Source organism: Amblyomma maculatum, chromosome 1, assembly GCF_055883805.1.
Source record: "Amblyomma maculatum isolate TAMU_Amacu chromosome 1, ASM5588380v1, whole genome shotgun sequence".
NCBI classification, from domain to species: Eukaryota; Metazoa; Arthropoda; class Arachnida; order Ixodida; family Ixodidae; genus Amblyomma; species Amblyomma maculatum.
In genome coordinates this window covers 297268074-297295640 of record NC_139344.1, presented here as the reverse complement: position 1 = coordinate 297295640, position 27567 = coordinate 297268074, and the positions used below count along the sequence as shown (strand labels likewise).

The 27567-nt window shown below is 44.7% G+C and overlaps 1 protein-coding gene and 1 pseudogene across 1 annotated transcript in view; both read right to left on the bottom strand.

Moving 5' to 3' along the window:
• The window catches only part of Ide (Insulin degrading metalloproteinase), a 192390-nt gene that overhangs the window by 87171 nt on the left and 77652 nt on the right, over window positions 1–27567 (bottom strand). The window contains exons 17-19 of the mRNA XM_084591631.1: window positions 26488–26632; window positions 6406–6516; window positions 2004–2124 (exon numbers count right to left, since the gene is read on the bottom strand). Coding sequence (XP_084447757.1) covers window positions 2004–2124; window positions 6406–6516; window positions 26488–26632 — 377 coding nt within the window. The remainder of the gene's footprint in view (window positions 1–2003; window positions 2125–6405; window positions 6517–26487; window positions 26633–27567) is intronic.
• LOC146206853 (uncharacterized) lies at window positions 7681–9482 on the bottom strand (annotated as a pseudogene).

The following is a 27567-nucleotide window of genomic DNA, read 5'->3' as shown; positions in this document are numbered from 1 at the left end:
GAGCGATTACAGGCGCAAATACTAATTATCACCATGGTTTGTGCTTATTTTAACTTTATTTTACAGTAATACAATATTTTTATGAGCGAGGCGACTCTTAAAATCTAAGCTCATCGCGGAAACTGTAGCACCCATATCCACTAAAGCCATAATACAAAAGCCATGCGAGAGGTACGGGGATCGATACCCAGCACCTCCACCAGGCTGTTAAGGTTTATTTACAGAGAACTTCTTCCCCTTAGCCTAGTGCGCTAACCAGCAGATGGTGAGCTTCCTCTTCCTCAACCTCTATTCTGGCGAGCCTCTTTTTCACTTCGTCTTCTTCTGTGCGCCGTGCTGCTGTGCACCGTGATAAAGAGCAGATATTCGTGCCCAAAATAGCCAAACTTTGCCATGTTTAAAAGGCTGCCGATCAAATACTGATTAAATTAAAATAGTTATGCGTTATTCAATCCAAGATATATACCCATTCTATATGTAGGCCAAGGGAAATTGTCTTAAGTGCAGCAGTTTCTTTAGAAAAGTAATCCAAATTAGGGTATATATCTACGACGTTACCGAATTTGTCATCTGCAATACCACCTCTTATGCAGTTGTTAACGCTGGCACACTGAAGCAGCGCACGTCATTTGATATTAAGATCTTGAATGATCCCCCCCCCCACCCCCCCTCCCATTTTGATGTTCGAAAAAGAACAACGCACAGAATGCTCGCGCAAACATTGCCTAAAATGGTACATTCGCGCTGCCAGAGTGGGACTCCCGCTTTAAGTTATTTTATGGCTATTGATGTATACTGTAATAAAGAGTTTAGTGCTCTTTACAATGATTAGCATTGTTCAACCTGATTTACTCATTGCTAGTAAGTAGAAAAGCCTGCATGCATGGGGAAATACGTGGGTGAGCTTTTGTTTTTTCATTTTTTTTTGCCCGTCCAGATATAACGATAATTGGTTCTAACGATTAAATTTCCAGGTTTTCTCAATATCATTATAAGTGGACTGCACTGTATAAATATTTTGCTGAGGTCTGTACATCCAGTGAAGTCTGTCATATCTGACGACGAAAACAATAGACGTACTACTATGAGAAAATTTCAGTTTTTATTATGTACGAGATCAGGAAAGAAAACTCAGTATTAAAAAAAAGGAGTAAAAAAACACCCGGAAGTTTTTTTTTTTTTTTTTTCTAAACTCGTTTGAGCTGGTTCGGGCAGGGTCGAACTGGTTCGACCTGGAACGGAATGTGTCTCCGGAGCCGAAACCAAACTCGAAAGGCGTGAACCTGAACCCGAACCGAATCTGAAAAAAAATTCCGGTTCGACACCCTGGTTGGGGCCTGACAACAAGCAGCGCCAATGTAGGCCGTGACGGCAGAGGTGCCTCGCTGCAGCCGGGTGGTACTTGAAAATTGTATAAAAGAGTCCTCGGACGGCACTTCGTAAAAAGAGCTATAAATGTCGGTACAGATGTGTTGCTTTTGAGAAGTGTTTCAGCGTACAATGTGCGCGTTGTTGGAGTGAGCCAGCTCGTGCACTTTTTGTTCTCGCGCGCCGACGTGCATCAGAATCTCGCCCGCAGATGCTGCTATTTCCTATGTTAAACATGGTAACAGAGATCGAAAAGCTCAGTTTCCGATAACCGCGGTTAGCGGCATGACTGCTGTTTGATCTGCCACATCAGGTTACTGTGGCCTCGCGTAAGTGCAATGGTTAGCGTGCACAGAACATGCAGCAGGCGTCGGTTCATGTCGTCACCGGCTGTGCCGGTTGCCAGATCAGCAGTCTGTTCACGAATAAATGAGAATACTAGTTTTAAAATTATCTGCAGCTCCGATGGAGCTGAAACTTTGAGGTCGCTTGGCACATGAGGAATAATAAACAGCATGTGTTACAAAATTGATGTCACAATCCTTGGCCTGCAGATAGCACCAGATCTACCCGGAGACTTCCCTTCAGCCAACACCACCTAACATTATGTCAGCAACAGCATTAAAACTACTCACCCTCTGTGGCTTCGAGCATTTCATTATGCGACCACACTTTCTGGGCTAGCAGCATGTAGGTGAAGTAGACGGCATGCTGGTGAGGCGGCTCAGCAGTGAAGTTTTTTAGGCCACGGACATACTGCAGCATGAATGAAAAAGATATCATGTGTCAGATATCATTACATATCATGTGTTACCCCTTTATTTGTTGTGCCCCTGTTATCCAACACACATGATCATTACATGAAAGGCCGCCCCAAACAAATATAATGCTCTGCTTCAACCATACTAACCATTTACTACTACTAACCATAATTATCCATTTTCCGTGTCCCACCAGGTTCAAAAAACCGGTCGCCGACTTATCATCAGCAGGTGTACTCTTATGTGCCACACTAAAGGCATAGCCTTAAGTTATATACACTGAAACGGACAATATCATCTACCAAGACAAACTATGCCAAACCAATGCTTTCATAGAATATAGGGAACCTGCAATCGTCGGGCGGAGCAACCAACGGAGGTGCCGCCAATCACGCAGGCGCTCCATCGGGCGTAGGCGCCATTCTAGCGTGTCTTTCAATCATTGCTCCGGGCTGTGCTAGCGACATTACAATCCTCTTTAATGCTGCACCGCGAGTGCATTTGTTCAGGACGTTTTGTTTTTTCATTAGGCAGCATCTGGACAGAGAAAGCGCGAGCCTGCAACGTCGCGGCTTCACACTGCGATTTCAAATCTGTGGATATTCTCAACGAGTATTTTCGGCCACGAAAAAGATGCTGCTTGCTGGAAAACAATCATGTTTTCGGTGCCTTAGAAGCGGACGCTTCTCGCATATTGCCGGGAATAATTTAGAGACTATCGCGATAAAAATAAATGCGAACAGCACACCGCCTACGGCTTCCGCCGTTTTAATTTTTTACAGTCATGCTTGTAATACGGTTCCAACAAAAATAAAGTCGTCTGATATATGAATCTAGCTCAATCTTATTACTACCTAGGCACATGCGCGGCGAGAAGACGAACAGCAGGGTGGAAAGACTAAGCGTTCTTTGATTTTTTTTTTTATTTTAACACCCTTGAATGGCCTACATGGCTTCTAGTCATGCTATTTCCTCCTTTTTTTTCTTTTAATTAAACGTTTTCACCATCCTCCTCTGCCATTCGAAAAATGCTTGAAGCGCACCTTCCAATCACGGTAACAGTGCCAGCCTGAGGAGTCGCCAAAGGCAAAATAAATAAAAGACTTATGTTACCATCAATCTGTTTCAACAGATATAGAACTGTGAACGAATTAAATGTCGTAATTAAAATAGGAGAAAACTATGTGGCGTGTACAAATTGTCTATAGTTATTATTATAAAGTCACAGATTTGTTTTCGCTAGGTCTAAGAGCCCCCAAACGTCTCGAGCTATAAGCACCTTAGTGAAAGGCACCGGGCAATTTCGACCACCTGGGCTTCTGTTACCTTGCACTCGTATTGCACAGCATATGGGAGTCTTGCATTTTGCCTCCATCAAAACTACATTGAATCCGGGTTCAGCAGCCGAGCGACCTAACCACTGAGCCACTGCAGCACATCAAGCATTTCATACGCACTATTTTGTCCCCTGCTTTGGTGCAGCGACAGTTCATTTTTACGAATGAACAGCAGAACATATGCGTTATTAATTCACATGAATGAGGAGCGGACACCACACAGGAAACGAGCCCAATAGCGGCAAGCCCAGGGCGGGCCTTTTATGCGCCGGTGTCAACCAACTGCCATCGCAAAAAGCATGAAGTAAACGAAATTCCAGTCAAAATGGTGGGCGGCTCCTAGCAAACATACTGTTTCTCACAATTTGCTACGAATTTACACGCGTGCGAGTAATTCAGTCGTCACTGTGAAATAAACGTTTATTATGCCATGAGGTGTTGCAAGTTATGCTGTGCTCTTGTATTTCCGCAAGGCGCAGTTCTAACAAGAATTTTATCAAACGACGAAACATTCATGAAACAGTGAACTGTGACATCTAATCGACTACCTCATGCAAACTACCCATACCGTGGGAAACAAAATTTGTTATCTGATTGACACTAAGTAATGATCTTCGTGCTTAGTTTTTAATTTGGTTGCGTCGATTTTGATTAGCAGGCAGCAGTTCACTTTCTTGACTCGTCCAATTTTGCATTCGTGTATTCTCCAAAAGCTTCAGTGGAGAGCTGCGCAGCCTCACACGTGGTGATAGTTCGCGACTGCTGCAGCCTTCGAAGCATTGGTACCAGCGAACAATTTTCTTCATCTGAACTTTGGTAATGATCGAGTGATTACACAGTTGCGGTTACACCACCAGGCACTCTACTACTCAAACGAGTGCACCACTAGCAGTTGCCAAATGGGAAACCATTCATGGGTACTAAGGACGGTCCAAAAATCACGTGCCATGATTGGCAGCAAAAGCAAGGCCAGCGCGCATGAGCTTTATTTAGCCACCAGACCTATTTCGTGAAACTGCATTGCAGGGTGCCTATACTAGATGTAGCTGTGTAAAGCCTGTGCAATTTTTTCCTAGTTCTCTGCAGTCTAAGATTACAGCTTCTAGCTTCAAACAGATCAAGATTGAGAATGGTAGGGAATATTCAAAAGTTTAGAATATCAAAGCAAATAATTCGGTATTCGATTCGGACGTTGAAGCAAATAGCAGTATTCAAAAACTCTGAATATTTTTCGAGTACAGCAAAACTCGATTTAATGAAACTCCCAACTTAACAAAGATATCCTGATTCCCCCTCAGACGCCCATGGATACAGTGCTTTGAATGACATAGCGAAAACAATTTCGTAATCTGCCCAGACTTGATGAACCTTTCTTCAAAAAATGAAGAAAATTAGTTTATGCTCTGTTTCATAAAGAATGCCCTAAAATTTATTTACTTCAGCCAACGGTAACATTGTGGAGCGAATTCGTCCCATTTTTATCAAACTGTGGCATGCAAAATGAGATTTATAATTCTGAATTCACTAGATGGCAGGTAAAGTGATGGATGCTCTGGCCAGAACACACAAGATATCAAAGAGGAATCCGTGCAGTTGTTGCTTACAAAGCGCAAAGGTCACAGACTTCAGTGCTGGGATATAAATTTTAGTTCCCTGGAGCTCTTTTTGTTGAGGTAGTAATTTTTGCCGTTTCTTTTCATACACGCTAGTGGTGTTGGAGGGCCGTAATTTCATTTTTCCAATTTAAAGCAACGGTACCTTTCTGGATGCTGGTTGGTTTTTGGGGTTTAATGTCCCAAAGCGACTCTGGCTATGAGAGACGCCGTAGTGGAGGACTCCGGAAATTTCGACCACCTGGGATTCTTTAACGTGCACTGACATCGCACAGCACACGGGCGCCTAGCTTTTCGCCTCCATTGAAAGGCGGCTGCCGAGCCCGAGATTCGATCCCGCGTCCTTGTGCACAGTAGTCGAGCGCCCTAACCACTACGCCGCCCCGGCGGGGCACCTTTCTGGATGCTGCTACACCACACAATTGAATGTATTTAATTATGTGACTGTTCACTCAATTTAATGAAGTTCCCGATTTAACGAAATAGAATGGAGGGAGATAGTCTCGCTCAGACACCTTTACATGCTGGCACTGCTATGGATGCCCACGGCGTGACAGCCTCCGAAGGGCTGCACGATTTGTCATGGCGAAAAACCATGATGTGAAAGTGAAGCCCGAAAGACAAAGCAGGTCTATGTAGGGGCACACATTATAACAGCACACCCTCATCTGCACCGGTGGATGTGACTCAAATCAGATTGGAAGAAGGAATTGTGGCATGAGTTGCATCTGAAATTCAAGCCATGCCTGTAGACTCAAATCTGTAGAACACAGCGCGACCTTTGATTACAAATCATGTCCAAAGAATGTGCCTTTCATGCTTAAAATTGACAGCATGTAAAAAATCTCACGAAAAAGGCTTCAGAATATAAATCTTACTTCACTCTGGTTTGCCGCTGTTACCTAATGCAAGTTTCAAAATAGTTATTTTTATTTTTATTTTCTTTTTTTTTCCCAAATGCTGATTCTTTTTCATTTCTTTACTTGTACATTTTCCTTCAATTCGAAACATTGATTATTCACTTCTATTTGCACAGTTCAGAATGGGCACAGCGGTTGCCGCGTGTTTTTCTAAATGTTTTCTAATATTGCCTTTCTAAATCTAAAATGAGAACGGCAGTCGATGGCATTGCATAAACTTATATGAAAAGGGCGAGACATTTGGTTTTGCTCTAGTTACATGAACAGAAATTGTGTGTTTAGGAGGCTCAAATACCTTGGATAATGAAAGTGCAGTGCACATCAAAGAGTAAATACTATTCACAAACTATTACAAATATTCGCACACCCGTAAATAGAAGTTTGTGAAACAATATGTATAACTTACAGCTTCCTTGAGGATGTCAAAACGCTGTTGGTCAACTACGAAGTTTGTCAATTTGTCCATAATTTTAGATAACAGCACATGCTGTTTATCGTTATAGCCTCTGATGCTGAGCTGAAAAACAGGAAGTACACCCAACAAAATTCAGTGACCAGTAATTGAAGTCACAGATAAAACTGCTTGCAATCATCAAAAATGTTTATGAAGTGATAAACGAAGTTTCAGCACAGCAAAGCTACTTTTTCAAAGGGATATGACATCCCGCTACATTTTGTGATACAACAATAAGGCTCCATGATTAAATAAGATAAAAATAAAACTTCTGGATAGAAAGTCATACATATTTTGCTTGGTCTACCCCACAGTGTAAGATAGGAGAGGTGTGGCAACGGAGGCTGTGGGCGCGGCGAGTTTTCACTCGGTGTTTTTGGTTTACCTCTTAGATGGCGCTGGCGCACTGTGGGCCATGGCTGCGGGCCGCGAGCTGAGACGAAGGAGTGGCGCATGTGCAGATGTTTGAAAAATGCACATTTTCCATTGGACTGGCCCGATTATTAAACTTCATTTGTGTAGATAGGCAGAAAGCAGCAGTGCTAAATTAGGAATAGAACATATTTCAATACTTCTGTGTTTTGGGGAAAGTAAAGCGGCTATAAGGCAAGACACGATACGTCGCGATGTGCCGTGCTTGTATAGCAATGCGAGGTTGGGGATTCCTGCACAGCAACTATGTTAGCGTCGCGGTTGCTAATGTCTCCAAGACGTATTGCAGGTTAGTAGAAAACTCAGAAACAAAGCAACTCGTCATTATCATTTACTGCAGCGAGATATCGTTGGTATGCACTTTCCTGGCTTGCTTTTTTTCAGATAAAGAATCGGAGTAATACAGTTCCTTGTTCTTGCTGTTACTATGCAATTGCAGAAGAAGTTGAAACAAAAGAACACAACTTTTATTTCGTACAGCAGTGGGCTCAGATAAATGGCAAAATTAAGAGTAGTCGAAAGCATAGGGAAATAAAACCAAAGGGATGAAACAGGCATGAGAAATATGTGCAGAACTGTGGCAAAACATGAACCACTTTCGTAAAATGTATCATATGCAATATAGAAAAATCCAATAGATCAGAAAGGTCTCTCGCTGCATTTTCCATTTTCAGTGTTTGGATGCAATCACCCAATTCATCTCCTAATGAGCTATGAAACACAAAAGGTACCCAAATGTCATTCGATACTGCACACCTGCTCTCTCCTTGTCAAAATACTTATCATATACTTGCATTTGAAATAGTGGTTATCTCTGGTGGCACAATGAGTCATCGCTGCAAAAATTGCTTACACTAGACCAGTTTAAACTGCTTCCTCGTACCGTGGCCACACAAGGCAGTGGCAAGATCTCACTGTCTCTCAGAAATGAATAACCAGATGGATTTCGAGTATGCAAAAGCAGGCGTATCAAAATCCGGTGCTCCGTGTACCGCCTGTTCTTTTTGTTTCGGCATCTAGCAGCAGACACACATTCCTTAATTCCAACTGAGCTGCAGGCAGCTTTTGCGCTTCCAGTTTTTCGTTCGGCACTTCAGTAGACATGCTTTGCATCTTTGCTTGGGCCCGCTTCAGTTGTCCACTCAGAATCTTCACACGTTTCATTAAGCGTTACTTCGACCTTTTCAGTGCCTTCCTTACTCTACGAAAAGCAAGCATGCCGTCCTGATTTGGTACACATGTGAAGTGAAAACGCTTGATCGGCCTGGTTCCATTTTTGGTGTCAGTCACCCTCTTCTGACGAATATGAAGCGTGTCAGAAAGATTTGGGCACCATTTGCATGTGCTGTTGTTTAGAGGAACAAGAAGGGGGCACTTTTTGTGTCACCACCAGTTGCAAGCATCGGCACGTGCACTTTCTGGATGCACCGGTGGATAAACACTAGTCCTTGGTCCTCCACCACAGATGGGCATTTCATGCAGGCTTTGCAGAAACATCTTGACATCTTCAGTTGAAGCAATGTCGTCACTGATGTGAAACTCCTGAGTGGATAAGCGCCTTCCCATCACAACCACAGACACCTGCATGCTCTGGTCAATGTCAACAATCTTTGTGGTAAACAAGTGACTTTTTTCTCCAGCAGTGATAGCGCTCGTCATCATTCCATGCACCTTTGGGCTTGTGCTCCACTGCATTTCCGTAAAAGCTACGTTGCGGACGCCGTCTGTGTCTCGCCTATGATAGCCCCACGATACTGACGGAAGAATCGAGGGTGCTGACAGCTCAAACAAGTCCTTGAAAACTTGTTCCCGGGGCTGTTCGGCTGGCTGTGTGACTTTCGTGGCATCAACCTTTACGGGAGCAGCATCAGAGATTTCACAGTATGAAAGTCCCAAACGATCACGGTCACCCTCATTCAAATCGCCTGCCTCTTGAGCACTCTCGGCCCCATGAGTGCGATAAATGCGCCTTTTGTTAGGAACGTTGACGAGCTGCCTGGCCGCTGGTCTTCTGCGCTGTTTGGTAAGCTTCGATAAGTGCGCTGGACAATCTAAAAAAATCGACGGCACGGCATCTTCTTCCAAACATGCTCTACGTGCAGTACTTGCCAGGACGTTGCCGTTATAATCAGCAGTCCAGGTTTTCGAGACAAAACGAGGCTCAAAATGTCTCTCACAGACATGATCCGATGGTTGAAGAACCCGATCCTTCCGCGGAATGGCGTGTCCCTACAATTTCAGGCAAGCTTCATCTTTCGGCGCCGAAAATAGCAAGAACTCTGCTGGCATAACTTGTAGCCGGTGCTACAACGCACTTTCTTCCCATTGTCTGAAGACACACTCGCTGAACAATCGTAAATACGACACCATGAAAGACGCACGACGCAGCACTGCCAGCAAAAAACGTGAAGAAGAGCTGTGGGAGGCCCAGCAGGCCCGCACTATAATGGCCCGTAGCGTGCAACTGCCATCTGTCGGGATGCGCGCGAACCGAGAGCATCTACTCCGCACGCCCTTTCTGAAGGGAGAGCGGCGCGTTCAGGCACCTCCCCTATCTTACACCATGGTCTACCCTTACCGAACATAATATCAGCCATAGGCCATGATATTTCCACAAGCTATATGTGCATGGGCTTTCATGAAGAACAAAAATTTACTTTTGCATTCACATTACGCACACATATAGGCGAAAAGTCAGGAGCCCGTATGCTGTGCGATGTCAGTGCACATAAAAGAACCCCAGGTGATAGAAATTTCCGGAGCCATCCCCTACAGCCTCTCTGAGCCTAAGTCGCTTTGGGACGTAAACCCCCACAAACCAAACCACATCCCTGTAATGCACGAGAAATTTTTGGTCTATTATGGTACATGAAGGGCCACTTCGGGTTCTTTAACGTGCACCAACATCGCAAAGTATGGAGGTCTTGCATTTCGTCCACTGAAACACAGCTACCATGGCCGGATTCATCACTAAGCCACTACAGGATAAAATCTGTGCATTTGGAGTATTTTGCTGTTACTACATTTCAGAAAAGTAAAGTAAATAATGCTCAAGTTTATTGAAAAAAACAAAAAAAAGATAGGATGCTTTCTGTACATCCAAGAAGAATAATACTGCACACACATATTCAGGCAAATCGAATAAATCAATACCAAAATTAAAAACCAATCTGACAATGTATGCTGGCTGAAATTCTTGAAAATTTTTTTCCAGCTTTTGCAAAAGGTTATCAGAGAGTGCAATACAGCATGGCACTATAAACAAAATACATAGCCCACATAAGTTTTTGTGATATGCTTGTCGTTGCACGGTTGAAAGAAGGTAGCTAAGACCAACGCCGATCTGTAACGTAAGCACGATGTGGTGGTGCTGCCTGCCACCAGGCTGTGCTGACATGGGTGAAAAGAAGGCTTAGCGCCCGTAGGAATATATGGAACTGAAAGTTTTTAAAACAGTTTCCTCATTTCACACTATGCCTATGATGTCGTCACTTGGTCATCATCATCATTTATTTACCCTTAAGGGCCATTTCGTAAAAGGGGGGGGGGGGGGGTACAAACAGTAATAACAGTAATCACAAGTCACAAAAAAATAAAGTTGGGAGCATACATCATGAAATTATACACATGTAGATACAGCTGTCAACACAATAAAAACACATGAAAAAAAAAAAGCGAGTAAGCAGGTAAACAAAAGAAAAACGGCCTTCAACAGGAATTGTTAGGAGAATAAATCAATCAACAATTGTTTAAATTTTAGGGAAATGTTGATCTCAAGTGGGGCAGAAATAGGCTCTCACATGCAGAGCAACCATGTAAAGTATGAAATCTCATTACAGAGGTACTCTTAAAATAGCAAAGAACCACGGCCCATGAAAACACATGTAATGAAAAGTAACCAAATAAGTTTCCGGTTTCAGTAAGCACCAAAAGCTAGCGACTGTTTCGAAGAAAAAGTGTGACAATGCCAATCTATTTGCTTCCAAACACAAGGTTAGATGATCTGTCAGGTTACTAGAGTTAGGATGCTCATATTTGACCACTGGCTTTCTTCAGAAATGTGTAAACAAGACAAAAATCAACGAGTGCTTGTTCGCCTAAAAGCAGTGAAGGATGAAATGGAATGTGTTCATTATCAAATGCCATAAAACGTTTTTTCTTAAGGGGGGACACTGGTCTTAGAGCTATTTTCATTATTTTAAAGCCAATCCTGATAAAATCATACCCTCTTGTTCAGATTTTTATGCTGATTTCAAAAATGTAACTTGTTTTTCTCTATGGCAGTTAATTCCCGAGATAATAATATTAATTATTCATTTAATTAGTACTTCCGCGCAAAAAAAACGCCTCTATAAAACATCATTTTTAATGCATGGCGGTACAGTACAATGACCAAAGAGTGCAATGATCAAAGCAGTTTTTCCATTTTACCCTTATTAGCAATTTTGCTGCACTTTGAAAGTTGTCCTTCAAGACGTGCCTATCATGCTTCAATTAACTTGGCAAAATAAAAAATTTTTGAAGCTTGAATAAAGAATTCTGCTTCGATCATTGCATTCACTGCACCTTCAGCTTTATGTAGAAAAAGGAATTACATCTCTATCTGTCCTAGATGCAGAGATATCGACGAACTAAACCAGCCAAGTGTCCAAAATTTGAGTTTTGAGAAAATGGGAAAAAACAAACTAGGCACAATTTATTCAAAATTTCGAAAAGATATATACATATTTACACTTGCAGACAGCTAATATGCACCAGGCATGTAATCTGACTGCTTGGGCTGACTAGAATGCCGCTTTTTCAGTGCCCGATGCATGTTTTCCGCAGAGGCACGCTTGCGTACTGATTCGGCTGTTCGGCGCCTGTCCTTCTCAGCCATCCTCCTGATATTCTGGACGCCAGGGTTCATATTTAGCTCACTCAGTATTTTTGAGCATGCTTGTAGGTTTCCTGCATTGAAGCGGACAACAGCCTCCGCAACAGCTGCTTGAACGGAGAACAGTGACGCATGGCGCTCCTTTGGTGCGAGTGACCATATTAGGGAGTGCAAGCTTTCATTACTGTTCTGGGTTTTTCCCTGCTGGCACCGCTCTAGCAGCTTTGGGTCTGCCAAACGCTCATAAATAGGCAAAAGTGCTTTGCACACATGTGGTGGCAAACTGTATCTGTGCTTGGGAGCAGGCTCTCCCTTGGCTGCAGCAGCATTCTGGCGGCACCACGAGTTTGCGCCTGTCGGGCAGAGGGTGTGATTTGACACGGTATCATTGGAGGTTACATGATGATAGGTAGCCATCACTGCCTTATGCATTGCCCCAACATCTCCAGCATGGGACTTCAGGGCCCAGCTGTAATACGATGTCAACTTGGTGACAAGGTCGCCTGTCAGCTTTCCTTTGCCACTCAAGCTCTCTTTTGCATCACCTTTATGCTTGGCAATTGCATTGCGTAGGGCCGTTCCCATCCGCTTCTGCACATGGTTTGTGCAATCTTCTTTGCTGATTTCGATGTAGCCGTACACAGCTGATTCTTGCAATGCAAGAAATGTGCGGCTATCGCCGTCTGAGAGCATGGTCGTGTACCTAAGGCCATGTTTCTCCAGTGACCTTTCGAACAAAACAAGTCCGGCCTGAACTTCCATTTCACCGGACTTTTTGTCCGTGTTCTTTTGGCACAAGTGGCTTTCTTTCCACGCCTCATAGGACGGGTCACCTTCTTTGGGCCCACGCTCACACCCAGCACAAAAGTTACTGAAAACTACATAGTCAAGTACCAGTCCAGTAAAAAGTTCTACTACGGCGCCGACACCGATGTGGGATGAATGACCCCGGGTCATCCATGAACCATCGAAAGAGACAGAAATGTTCCCGGGGTTGTCAAGGTTCAACTCGTTATAGAGTTGCCGAACAGAACGGGCGCTGTCTTTCAACACTCCTTCGGCTGCGCGTGTTGCTGCGGGCGTCAGCTTACTCTTTACGTAGTCCTGCCACGTTTTCGTGTGCAGGCCACGATGAGATATGTTCATCGCCGCAAACACATCATTCAGCGCCGTTTGCCTATGTCCGGTACTTTGCATCGCGCGTGCAGCAAGGATATTCACGGCAAACGGATTTATCTTCTGGCTGCCTTGCACGCGCGGCGAACTCCATGCCGATGAAATGTCCCCGCAAATCACGCACGCGAGAGAGAGTTTAACGGCTAGACCATATTCACGATTTCCTTTTGAAATATGGACATCCCCGCCACACACTTTACATTTCACAGCAGACAACAGTTCGTTCAGCGACTCCAAACTCACAACAGTGAACGTCGTATCGTCCGCACGGCAACCGCCGGTCGCGTCAAGAAGACGGGCATCAGAAGTGGCGATGAAATCCGCTTTCCTCTTCGTCGCTGCGGTTGAACCCAGCTCCTGCAGCATTCCTTCGGCTTTTCTTTTCTTTTCAATCAAGTCCGAAGGCTGCAGCATCGTCGTGTCGTGGCGGACGCGTCCGCTGGGCGTAGGCGCCGCCGAGCTCGCTAGGCCTATTTCGGCCGCGGGGACTTCTTGACTTGCCGCTGGCTCCTGCACATCCTCGGAGCTTTCGGGTGCCGCAGGACGGTTCCGAAAGTTGTCGCCGCGCGCACTCTTCTTCTTTTTGCCGAATTTGTGGCGCGAGCGGAATTTACTGAGGGGCATCGTCTCGCCTCGGTCTCGACTCAGAACAAAATGGCGTCTCGGACGCTTTCAACGGCTGCTGGCCCGCCGCAAGCAGACGACGTGCGATAGAATCAGCCAATCGGATGGCTCAGTTGCAGTCACGTGCGCTCAGCAGCGAATCAGATGCCGCGTTTTCGTTTTTCTTTGTGGTTATTTTTCTCAGTGGCCATTGAGGGCAGACAAGCGCTAGCGGCGGGAAATTGAAACCCAGAAAGCGCTCTTTCAAACGAGCCTAACATGGCCGAGATCGGTCCGGCGGAACGGCAGTTGCGCGCAACGAAAAATGTGCCGTTTTATCGTCTGCTGCTGCGCAAATTCAGCCCGCGCGATGATTTCAATTCGTTATTATGCTGAAAATACTGACTTCTGGAAGAAGAAAATTGGTGAACTTGTAGATTAATAGCCACAGATTCCAAAAATGCCATTTTCAGAAAATCGGTTTTTTGGTCATTTTTTGGTCCCAAAGACCCGTGTCCCCCCTTAATTTCTTCGAGATGTGTGGAAGAGATTAAAAGATGATTAACTGTAAGCTCATCATCGCACGTTTCACACGCACATCTTTTTTTGTTAGCAAGAAACTGCGGGAGATGTGTGTTCTATGCGCAGATGTTCCTGATGGTGGCATGATTTCCATTAGCCTAAAATGGGCCTTTGCTTCATTTTCCCAAGTAGCCCGCCACTCTGCTCTTAGTATGCTACATACCAACTTCATGCAGTCCCTGTGTGGCAAGTTGGCATGTTTTATTTCCATGGCTTGGCAGCATATGTGTCTGCTCTCTCCCTAATCCCAATGTGACTGGGGACCCAGCAGAATTGTACAGTATGTTTTTGTGTCGTGACCTTCCCTATATATGTATGGCGCTTCCAATCAGTGGTTCAACAGCATTTTCAGAGTTTAACCTGTTTTTGATATTTTCTACACAGCAACATAAATGGCATAACACTCGGCAGTAAAAGTGTTGCACTTTGATATTTTCTACACAGCAACATAAATGGCATAACACTCGGCAGTAAAAGTGTTGCACATCATATTGCCTTTTCATTTTTTCCATTACTGCGCTTCCAACATGAGCGTCAGTTTTTGACCCATCAATATTCAATGCAGTGCAATTTCCATATTTTTCTTGCAGTGCAAGATATTCTTGTAATGTGTGGTGTACAGGTTTTTTGGAGGTAACAAACTGTGGGGAGAGTGTACCACAGTAGCAGTGGTCCATGTCTTGGAGCGATTCAGTTAGTATGCCTGTTGGCAACCATAAGAACAATGGCCCGAGGCTTGTTGTTGAAGAGCACTCGGGATGTGACAATCAAGTAACAGAGGCTGAGAACACATCTTGAGGACATATATTCAAGTTAGTGCAATTCTTTCTAATTTGTCTCTACATAAAGGCTGGTATGCTCTGTAAGCACTTGATGCTAACCGTAAACGAAGATTGTCAATCGAATCTAGTGATTGATTTTATTTATTTATTTTACAAGTACTGCCAACCTTATGAAAGGTCTTAGGCAGGAGTGGGTGGTCATGACAATGACCACCCACTTAGCTTAAGTAAAATGGTCTTGTTGAGCCAGAAGCTGTCTGAATGAGAGAATGATATAAGTCGAACCCAGTTATATCGAACCCGGATATATCGAATTTTGGTTATATCGAACTCACGGAATATCCCCTTGAAAATCCCATGTAAAAGTATAGGAAAGCCGCGTCATATATCGAACTCAATTTCACCGGTCGTTCGATATATCGAACTCCGCACCATGCACTGAAAAGTGTGCCTTCCCCAAAGACATCGCATCACCCTTGGCCGTTTGCCGCGTGACGTTTTCAAGCCACGTGCGGAAGGAATGAGAGGGAACAGTTCTGGACAGCGCCGTGCCCATTCCCCAAAGGCGCGCGCATCTGCAGTTATCGTTTCCCGCGCGCCAACACATGACGTTTGCAAGCCATGTGCGTGGGTGTGCCCATTCTTTTGCCGAGCTATCTCTCTCCTTCAGCACGCGCTACACATGCGCCAAGCCAGCTCAGCCCGTTTTAAGATAGACATCAGACGCTTTCTTCAGCGTGTGTTGCGAACCCTCTACGTGCGGCGGCTGACGTGGCTATGGCGCCTGCAGACGTTAAAAAGCGGCAGCTCTGTTGTTTTTTTTTGTTTTTTTTTCGAGAGTCATTCTTTTTTACCGTTGTGCTGTACGCGCGACGTAGCGTAAGATATGGCGGCTGCGGACGTTAAGAAGCGGCAGGCTTTTTATTATTTTTTTTTTTTGCGGGAGCCGTTTATCTTTACATGTATGAATCAATGGAAGCACACAGTCTGCTACTGCGATCATGACACCCGCCCCAAGCGCGGCGTGATAAATCGAACCAGGCTTGATTGAATCAAGCCATCACGGGCACTCTGCCAAGTTCGCTCCCCGCCACCGCAGGAGCTATCAAAAGATAAACACGCCACGACGTTATCGCTGCGCAGCATCTTGGCACGCTGCCAATGAGCTGTGGATGAGACGACCGAAACGCAGTGACGCGCGCCATCGACATGCAAGCGAAAGCGCTCACGATTTCTGCCGCAGCGACACAGACACCTTGTTTTGAGATGTCGCGGTGGCTCGAGCGGCAAGATGGACACAGTTCCAACAAGTTCGAAATTTTTCGCTCTGTCGCTGCTGCTCGTCGCTGAGATCGCTCAATCGCTTGCATGTGAGCGAGCCGGTCTTAACGCATTTTTTATTTTTCAAATTCTCGAGTGCAAAAGTGGAGGTAGGGTTCATTATGCGAGTGAGTTGATTACGCGACAAATACGGTATCGTGTTTTCGCATCGTAAGTGCCGTCACAAGCCGATTTTTGTATATCAAATTATCGATATATCGAACTATTTCGCGATCCCCTTCGAGTTCGATATATCCGGGTTCGACTGTATATGCAACATACATGCCCTGTCAGACGTGACAGTAATTTCAGCCCATTGAGGGCCTGCGAAACTTTTCCCTTTAAGCTGTTTATATGTGGTGCAGTCGAATCCGGATATATCGAACTCGAAGGGGATCGCGAAATAGTTAGATATATCGATAATTCGATATACAGAAATTGGCTTGAGATGCCACTTGCAATCGTGAAAAATGATACTGTATTTGTCGCATAGTCAACCAACTCGCAAATGAACCCACCTCCCACTTTTGCCCCCGCGAACTTCAAAACAAAAAAAAGCGTTCGGTGGCACGTCCCTCCGTTTTGACCATCGCATCCACAGCTCATTTATTGCCAGCGCGCCAAGATGCTACGCAGTGATACAGTGTTCTGTAGCAGTGATAACGCCACAGCGTGTTATCTTTTGACTATACTTTTGATAGATCCTACGGTGGCAGGGAGCGAACTCTGCAGAGTGCCCGTAATGGCTTGATTGCACAAGCGTGGTTCGATTTACCACGCCATGCTTGGGGCTGGCATAGTCCACTGCCAAAAAAATCATTGGAAAGCGTGATAGCTGCAAGTGCCATTTGCAGCGAACAATGCTAAAAGTCGGTGTTATGATCGCAACTGGCTGCGTGCTATCGCTGATTCATAGTTGTAAGAATAGATGACTCTCGCAAAAAAAAAATAAAAAAAGAACCTGTCGATAGCTTACACTGCGCTGCACATTCAGCACAAGTAAGGATGACTCTCGCAAAAGAAAAAAAACAATTGGCAGTAGTTTAGCTCTGGTTAAACCTGGTAAGTTGCGCAAGCAATACTGCAATATTGCGAATAAAGTTAGGCATGTAGTGTAGCTGCGGGTGTAGCTTGACGTGTTTAGCCACGATTAAAGACACGATACACAATGAATGACTAGTGTTCTTTGGCTTTATTTACACCGATGAAAACACATCAGTGGTCAGTAAAGTAGTGAGACTTGGTCTCGACTCGACTGACCACGTATCCATCATCGGCTGCAGCCCTATACATCGCTCCTCCTTGCAAGACTGCATAGCAACTGATTTACCCCGACGCGAACTCCTATTTCTCTCTTTCCACTTTCACTCCTGTTAGCGATCATCTTTTATTGCGTATTTTATTACTGCGCAATTCCTTACCCTGGGCGGCGGCCGTCCACCCCTTGGACCCTGAGTGGTGCATACCGACCATCGCTTTGGCGCATGTGCCTGGATTTCAACGCGCGTATGCAACATCAGACCTTGCTTGCATTGCATGCGGTGAGAGAGTGCAATTGGGGGAACACCAGGAGTGCGAAGTGCAAGAGGACGGGAGAGAGCGGTGCGTCAGCTTTCGTTCCAATGCTAACACTCCTCCCTTCCCTTACGGCGCGGTTCCGGTGTCGACGCAACTGCGGCTCAAAGTCAAGCGTGGCGTCCGCCGGGTATACGCGACGGCTCGAAACTTGGCGCAGTATTGCTTACGCAATAAAAAATTGGTGCTTCTTAACGTCTGCAGCCGCCATAGCATACGCTACGCCGCACGTTCAGCATGACGGCAAAATTAAATGACACCCGCAAAAAAAGAAAAAAAAAGCAGCCATCATCAGTCGCCGTGCGCAGAGCGTTCACGACACACAGTAGAGTATAGTGAACTAGAATACTTTCTAGTGGCACGAACGACGACGCTCGGGCATGGCGATTTTCATTGACGCCGCCAGATGGCGCCACTGCAACATCTACTAGTCGACTTTTCAATGCTTTCTTGCAATAGTGCGACATAGTACCGATGCTTTTGTGCGCCTATTCAGTAAAAGTAGTGATTTTTTCCCCATGCCAACGTATGTGGACCTCCACCCATGATAGAAGGCGTTTCATTCGACATTATTCGGGTTTTCGCCGTTGCACTAGGGTGAAAGCGCTCTTATTTCGCTGGCGTCTGCTACAGCTCATGCTGGACGAGTTATTGCGCACTGTAAATCGTTACGGCACATTTATTTGTACGGGAAGGGTATTTTTCTGAGCTCTGCAGAGCCCGCTTTATTACAGAGCCAACTCAACTGTCAGCAGCAGACTGGTAGCAGAGTGGCCAGGCATCGTGCGCACGTACGAGTTCTCGCATCTCTCCAACCACGCCACAGTAACTCTCCTTTAGCCAATAATAATGATTATATTACACTGCGCTATTCGGTATCCACTGGTAACCAGGAATGCTCATTTTAGCTTGATATCTGCTTAGCGTTAGGAAATTTGCCAACATGGTAAAGTGAGGAGCAGCTTCAGGCTGTTACATTTTTTTTTTTGACAAAGTGGTCATGAAAAAAAAAAAAAAAAAAAAGAAATCCTATGCTTTGAACCGAATCATCCAGCGATATTCTGTGGCGTCACCATTATTCTCTGTTCACAGCAACAATATCTGTTATAAATCGTCGCTGTAAGCCAGGTGCTAATTAAAATCCTTTCATCATCTCATATACATAACATATATGCCAAAAATACATACATGAGGAGGGCAGAGCAGTTTTGTTTAGGTACTTCACAAGGCTTCTCCACTGCTGTTTTATTTTATTTGAGTGCATGGGACAAAAGCCATCAACAATGAGTTGTTTTGTGAAATTATTGACTACACAAACAGTCCTAAGAGCATCCATCTGCTCATCTTCAGATGCTTTGAAGCTTGACATTGCGCTGGTTAATGCATTTTGTGAAAAGTGCATGCGGGTACTTAAGCAGTGATTTCAGCTGCACCAATTTGACAGTGGTCAAAGCACCCAAGTTAGCAGGTTTGCTTGGCCAGTAGCATACTGAGTACAAGCTGTCTGCTTGAATTTAGACTGAAGCAGGTTGTAAACACATTCTCAAGGTCAGCCACAAACTGGTATCACTTGAAGAGTACAAAAGGCCTCTGTTGTCCTAAAAATTAGTAAAATTAGCCAAGTTTAATACATGTGACATCTTTTTCTTTTCAGAAAAAGATGAAAGCCTTTCTCACAGTTAGTTTGAGGTAGGATTTGAGGTAGGATAGAGAGACCACAATTGTATACAGCTGCCAGCCAACTGGCTCACCCCAGGCAATGTTTTATTTTGAAGTTAAGTAATTAGTAATTATTTTTTTCAATTGACTAACTATTGCCTTTAGGCAATAACTGGGTTTGCAGAATTTGAGGGCGCCTTCTAAAACCTCCATTCCATTTATTTCCAATAAAGAAAGCCTCATCGTTTTTCCAAGCTGTAAAGAAAGCCCGCGAAATACAAAAATTATCAGCCTGTATAGCGCTGAGACTGGGCTGTTCAGTCACGGCCGCAGCTAATTTCTGTCACTCAAACCATGCATGGTTGGGAGCACAACAATATCGTAGCGCATTAATGCGTCAGTCACGTGATTTTCTTTTTTTATTTCACGGACTTTCTATAGAGGTGGGAAAAACTATGCATGTGAGGTTTTCTTTATCGGGAATAAATGAAATGGGGGTTTCAGAAGGTCCTCCCCAACTTTGTAAATCACATTTATTTGAACGCATTACTATAGTAAATTAGAATTGCAAAATGAAAAATTGCCTGCACCGTTTTTTTTATCGATATTTATTGTCTTAGGGCATCAGTAGGGTATGATATGAAGGATGAATAAATGATTAAATAAATGTGCCAGCTAGAGATCCAAGGATATACCATGACTACGCGGAATTGAATTTAATTTAATCTCAGCTGTCTGCTTTATTGAGCCAGTGGTAGTATTCGAGATCACGCAAACAGTCGAAGCTTTCTTCCCCCGAAGAATTCCTTTTGTTCAGGCCTGGTGTGCCAGGTGGCTGTCCGCAAGTGGTTTCTCTGGCCTATCTTAAATGGTTTATTTTTAACCCTTGGCTGAAGTTAGCTTGGACACGCGGTATAAAATATGTCGGCTATCGTTTGGTGCCACAGGCTTAATAGCAAGAATTTCTGCACAGAGCACAACTCTCTGCAACGTCAATATTGCCCACATCCAGCCTGGCTTCACGGGTTTGACGGTAATATATGCCAGACAACCCGGCAAGAGTGTATAGGCACCGCATCAGGTGCCAGTGATGGCTTTTCCCGCAGTATATCCTCACTTCTGCCATTGATCATATATATGCGTAGTCATGCAGCAGGATGAGATGAGTCTTGAAATGATGCTCACACACTGCCAATGTTTCTGTGAGAGGCTTTTTCTGCCTTCACAAGCTTCATTTCCACTTTGTGAGATGTTTATTGTCCCTCGGAGCAGCAAACAAAGGTGACTGAAGCATCCGGATAGCCGCGCTTCGGCATCTCGAAGCAAAACAGTGCGAGTTGGTCTTTTTCCTGGCCATTTCGAACATTGCATGGTGCTTTTGAAGAGCCGAGATGTCTTAGTTGCTGTGGTGGAAGGCAGAACTGAAAGTTCGAGAGCAAAATCGCAAGAATGTGCAGACTGCACGGCGCGCCAAGCATTGACTTCCCTTTGCGGACGCGCACGCGGTCCTAGTAAACGTAACTGCAGCGCCACCAGCGGCGGTCAGTGGCGTCCGGCGTGCAAGAGGCGCCCATTTTCCTTCCGTTCGCGCCACTAGAAAGTATTCTAGTTCACTATACAGTAGAGAAAGCGCCTGCCTTGGGCTGAGCTGGCTCGTCGCGCATGCGTAGTGCGTGCTTTTGCAAACGAAGGCCAGGAAAGGGAGAGGCATGGGAGAGACAAAGCTCGGCAGAAGAGTGTGCACACGCTTGCGCTTCGCTTTATCGCGTTTTTCCCCTCTCTTGAACACCACGGCTGCATTGGTTCCCTCTCGTTCCTTCACGCACATGGCTAGCAAACATCACGTGCTGGCGCGCGCCGCTGGCTCGTCGCGCATGCGTAGTGCGTGCTTTTGCAAACGAAGGCCAGGAAAGGGAGAGGCATGGGAGAGACAAAGCTCGGCAGAAGAGTGTGCACACGCTTGCGCTTCGCTTTATCGCGTTTTTCCCCTCTCTTGAACACCACGGCTGCATTGGTTCCCTCTCGTTCCTTCACGCACATGGCTAGCAAACATCACGTGCTGGCGCGCGCCTTTGGGAAAAGGGCGCGGCGCTGCCCTAGACCAGCCGTCACCGAACTGTGTCCTCCCATTCCTTCCACGCGTGGCTTGAAAACGTCACGCGGCAAACGGTAGAGGGTGATGCGATCGTCTTTGGGGAAGGCGGTGTGCCTTCCAATGCGTGATGCGGAGTTTGATATATTGAACGACCGGTGAAATTGAGTTCGATATATGACACAGCTTTCCTATACTTTAACATGGGATTTTCAAGGGGATATTCCGTGAGTTTGATATAACCAAAGATTCAGGTAGTGGGGTCGGAATATCCGGGTCGATATATCCGGTTTCAACTGTATCAGTTTTTTTTTAATCAAAAGTGATGCCTAAAATATTTATGTTCATGTTCGACTGGTAGTGCAGTTCGGTTCAGGTGCAATACAAGACTGGTTTGTAAACCTTGTTTAAGTGATGGCAACCATTTTCTGTGGAGAGAATTTGAACCCATTTTTGTCCGCCCAAGTGGACAGTCTGTTTATCTGTATTAGTCACTCAGAGATTGGAGGAAGTGCAAACCATTGGAGGTCATCTACATATATATATATATACAGTTGAACCCCTTTATAAGGGACATGCACTGGGGAGCACTTTTTGTCTCTTATATGAGAGGTCCCTTATAAGCAGGGTACCACGTTTACACGTTTTAACAAGACCTCATTTCGGTGCAGGCATCTTGCGGCTAAAATACGCAAAAGAGAATGATACATCATGTCGCAAAAGCGTTATAATAGCTTTCATTTACATATTGCATTTGCTTGGTGGACCACCACACTGACTACACCTTGTAACTTTCTTACATTTATTTACTGCTGAAATAGTTGTAAATCGTCTGCTTCATGGCTGCATTGACGCTGTTCAACACAGCCTCTCCAAGCTTGAAAATCAGGCCAAGAGCCTCATGGCCGATGTGTAAACTATGTTTGCAGCGATTGCAAAGTGGTATCGTGATGTGACTTGGCACCGCAACTAGCGATTCGCAACTAAGTTATGTGTCTGGTAGCACTACAAAAATTCAAGTAAAAAAAAAAGCCACGAAATCGTAAAAATAACTAGCTTACCACCAAGGTTTTAGAAGCAGCCAAATCTATAAAACATCACCTGCAGCAATATCCCTCAGAAATTTATGCTTGTTTGACAAAGGGTAACAGTGTCTGTGAGTAACAAGTCTGTCTGCGAGTGTCGCTATTGAGATGAAAAATAAATGAAAAGCAAACGAGGCATTTCTGAGTGGAGTTGAAACTGGTTGAACAGCAAACAGAGCAGTTATTTGTCCTCACCAGAGCAGAACCACTTGTGTTTTTATGTCATTTGTGTGGTCTTGGCTTAGCTATGTTTCACTTTCTAGACACAATGACTTGTTTATGCCCATGCCATCAGCTGAGCACTTTCTTTGCATTTACTAGATACATTTGTCACTCATACTGAAATGCAACATAATAGACAATTTTCGCTATATTCTTCAGACTAGTGGATACAACACCTATGATAATTCGTGATAGGAAGCTCTACAAATTGGAGAATCCAACGCGCACTCCCAATGCTCGCATATGCAGTCGCACTTGTGCTCTTCGTGGCAAGCCTGAAGAGCTTCTCTATGTTGCATTCCCACTGCAGGGGCTTCTTTTAGTGATTTCATAGCTGACTGACCTGTTGTTTATTTTCTGAAGTTGTAATTAATAATAACGGCACAGGTGTGTCTCTCTTTTATTTTCACCGTAGCAGCTACTGAACCTGGCGATGGATGGTGCCGCATATATTGTTAAAATGTCTGTTATAAGCAAGACTAAGTACTAAACTTTAAGGCTAATTTGTCCGTTATAGCCAGTTGTCTTCTACATCCTATGCCTGTTAAAAAGGAGGTCCAATTAATGAAACTCATAGGGTGGCCAACCATTTGGGTGAATGGTGTCTCTTATAGCCGATTGTCTGTTACATCCATGTCTCTTATAACAGGGTTCAGCTGTATTACATTATGGAGTTTGGGAATTCATTTCTACTATGAAAAGTGCCGTGCTGAGAATGCCTCCTTGGGCTACGCCGTTTTGTTGTGTGAATCTCACAGAGAATGTTGTGCCTAGATGAACTCCAAATAAGAGGCTAGCCAGGAAGTTGCTCAAGCATTTCAGCATCCTGCTGTGGATACCTAGGTATGCTAGATCAGATAAGATGCCGAACCTCCACGTGGTATCATAGGCCCTCTTCAAATCGAAGGCGAGCCCGATACAATGCTGCCTGTAGATGAACGCTTCCCGGACTGTGTTCTCAAGGTGGGCAAGGTGATCGATTGCTGCCTTTTGATGCATATCCAGAAGTTTCTGAGGTTCAAGAACAAAAGTCTGATATATACAAAGCTTTTAAAGCTGGTTAGGGGTCTGTGACCTTGAGAGGAGTTTACCTGGTTTCAAAAAGGGTACTATTTTGGCCTTTTACCACGCCTCTGGTGTTTCACCAGTTGTCCATATGTTATTACAGAATTTCAACAATGTTTATACGGCAGCCTGCGAGAGATGGGCAAGCATTGCATGGTGCACATTATCAGGGCCTGGTGCTAGTTTTTTACCACAGGATAAGACTGTTTGACGATGTATTGTTATAATCATTTATGCCTGTCCCAAAAGAAGCTTTTATTTCTGCTATTGTTTTATGTTTTTGAAATTTGTGAGTGTAGTTGGACAAACCTGAAACATTTGCTGTTTGTGTTCTGGGCACCGCCAGCATAGGATATGTGCAAAGGGTATAATCTCGAGTGAACTTTCGAACCTGTTACCAAATCTTCTTTGAGGGTATTGAGCTGTTTATAGAAGACACATAATTTTGCCATAAGCTTTTCTGCGTTCCTCCGGACACACAGCGCTCTGGCTTAAGCCTTTTTAAATTTAGCCAGGTTCTCTGCAGTCGGATATCTACGGAGGATGCCCCACACTTCATTTTGTTGCTTTTCTGTCTTGCTAATTCAAATTCTTCTATCCACTACACCTTGTTTTTTACCTTGCATGTTCCTATGTTTGAGTTATGGCTACCAAAGCGGCTGATATTACACATATTAAAAACTCATTTATTTCTTTTATAGTCAAACCTTCGGAGTATCCCTTTTTAAGATAAAATTTTGTATATTTTGATCTCTTGTATCAGTATATTTACTTCCCCAAAAGAAAAAGTGTCCGTTAAAAACCCCAACTACCCCGTGTGGCTCTGGTAACTGTTTAATATGTTGTTCTAAATCATAGATCGTAAATGTACGATTTGGTGGCAAGTATAAGGAGCAAATTGCTGCAGGAGTGTAGCCTTGTGTTATGATTGCGACACCTTTTGAGAGTCTATTAGCAGCCTGCTCTCAATCTATTTTTTAAGGATAATTGTGTTCTGTGGACCAAATTGATTTAAGCAAGCCTCTACAGACTATCTAAGTCATAAAGACCCACTGCATAATGAACACACTTTCGGCTGGCCCCGACGTCTCCTTTGTAGATGGGGTTTCTCCTTTGCTGTGCCTCTGGGAATGAGATTTTTTTAGACTGTGGTCCAGGATGGGACGTTCGCAGTTGGCACAATTGGGGCAGTGGTTTTGCAGCCCATGGCCGTATATTTGATATATATATGCACCAACTTTGAGTATCCTACTGCTGCTGTTGAAGGGCATTGTCACAACATTTCAGTGCAGGAGTCAGATATTACACCATGCACGGTGTTTAGGGACCTATGAGCTGTTCTTTGCCACTAAGTTCAACCATGGATTGGCTAGTTTGTTCACTTTGTATTTTGAACCCTTGGATAACAGGAAAGGGATTTTGGCTGGTCTTTCTCCTAGTTCAGGATGTATGAAAAGGTACTTTTCTTTATCTCGAAAAATTCTGTCACTGCTTCAGTCTGCGGCGATCCAATTAGGAGAGGTGAGGAGCCATATAATATGTATGTGCCAGCCATCCACCACGGGGCCCAACAAGGGACCTTGCAAGCAAGTCCTGCCCAAGCCAGCTGTACACCACAACTGTAACCAGAACTCAGAACCCTCCCCGCCTGAAAGATGGAGGGGAGGATAGGAGACTGCCCATTTCCCCTGGTCGGGTCAGGCCGGAGATGCCGTGTAGGAGAAACGTGGGCCAAAGTGGTGTGTTGCCTCTATCACGGGGCCTTGGCTCAACCATCCCTTTTCCCCAGACACGGCAATGCCACGCACGGCTAAGTGTGGGTGCTTGGGGTCCATCCCCTATGGCAAGTCTTAAAAATAGATTGCCTCCGGAATGATGCAGCCTCCACTCGTAATAAGTTGTTTCTATGAGCTCTTGACTAGTAACCTCATTAGAATAATGACATTTCATACTTTCTCGACCTGTTCTAGGATGTTTGTGGTTCCTCTGCACCAAAGGATGACAGCATAGGTGCAACTGTGAAATCATGCTTTGAAAACATTTGCTTCCATGTATTCCTATCGGCACTAAGCCTACTTTTCATGCCCCGTCTGCTGCGGCGTCCGCCCCTTTTGTTTGTAAACATGGTGTTAGTCGTAAAATTCCAAGCAAAGCACTCCCCCTCTACCGCATCCGGCAACACTGCCAGCCCCCCTAGAATCCAATCTCAAAAACATAATGCCGACTTGTCCAGATGCCTGTCGGATGACCACCACGAGCGAGACACCCTATGCACACGTCCAAAGGAGTAGGTAGCCGCTGTCTAGGTGGGAGCTGGCACCAAAATTAAGACAATCGCTAACATATTTACATAGCGGGCTGGGCAGCGGGTGCCGATCAGTTTGCACTGGCAGCAGCGGCTTGGCACACACTTCTATGCCCGATTAGCTCGATCAGAGTGCACTGCACTCGATATTGTTTTTGTGGAATCATCGTCATCTTGAATTCTGGTTTCAATATTCCAGGAAAGCGGCCCCTTCGCTTTTCCGGCGCTCAAAATTTTACGGTACAACAGAAACCACTGACCACAATGCCGTAGATGGTGTTGTCCAGGGAGTAGCTAAGGCCAGCCTGCATGGCAGCGTATGTGTACTCGTTGAGCGCATCCGTGAAAAGCCGCACAAACATGTGAGTCATGTTGGTGTGATGTGGGTCCTGGTAGGCAACTGGGCTGCAAAAACAAGACCCCAAATAAACTGGACATTTGGTAAAACAAGCTTCACCAGTAATTTAATAATATACACTCAGGTTCATTAAGTCCAAACAATGGATCAGTTTACAGCAAAGTTTAAAACAAAATAACTAGGCATGCTGGTGCTGCAGCAAAGTACCCATAAAAATGTTTTATTGCACAAATTTGCATGGAAAAAGGACATTCATGCAAAAATACCCAAGGTAAGTTAGAATCAACATATCTATGTTTCATGCAGAGCTGAAGAAATGTCTTGAGAAAAAAGGTTAAATAACATGCTTCACACTGCACCAAACCAAATGCGCATTGATAGCCCTCTGTTGTGTTTTCATGAGGACTAATGTATCGAAAGAATATCCAATAGAATAGAAAAAAATAAAGCCAAGACATGGATAGACGACATGAGCATGAATGCACCAAGCCACACCCCTCCATTTCGTGCCATCATTTCTTGGTAACATCATGGTGTTTATCTAGACCAGCACCCTTGACAGGAGTGCCAGTCCCATTGAGCAAGCCTGGTTTCCAGTATGCTGGCTTTATCACGCCACCACAAAACCACTTGACGCCTTGTGATGCTAAAAGCCGGTGCCATGATCACAGCCGACCACATGCTTTTGCTGCTGACTGATGGATGCTCAACTTTTCCTTACCCTCTCCACAATTTTTCTTGAAAAAGAAAAGTGCGTAAGGTTGAGTTGAGTGGCACATAGGCTACCAAGGTCATCATGCGCTGAACACAAAATGTAGTGTGTCAAAAGAGTGAGAGACATCTAAAAAGTTTAGAAATACTACAACCGATTTAAAGCGCTTGAGCTGAGACGCATCTCTTCTGAGCTTGTTTGTTCTGTAATCTGCTACCCTGTGAAGGCTAGGAACTGCCAGCTGTGCGAACAGAAGTGAAGGACACCCAT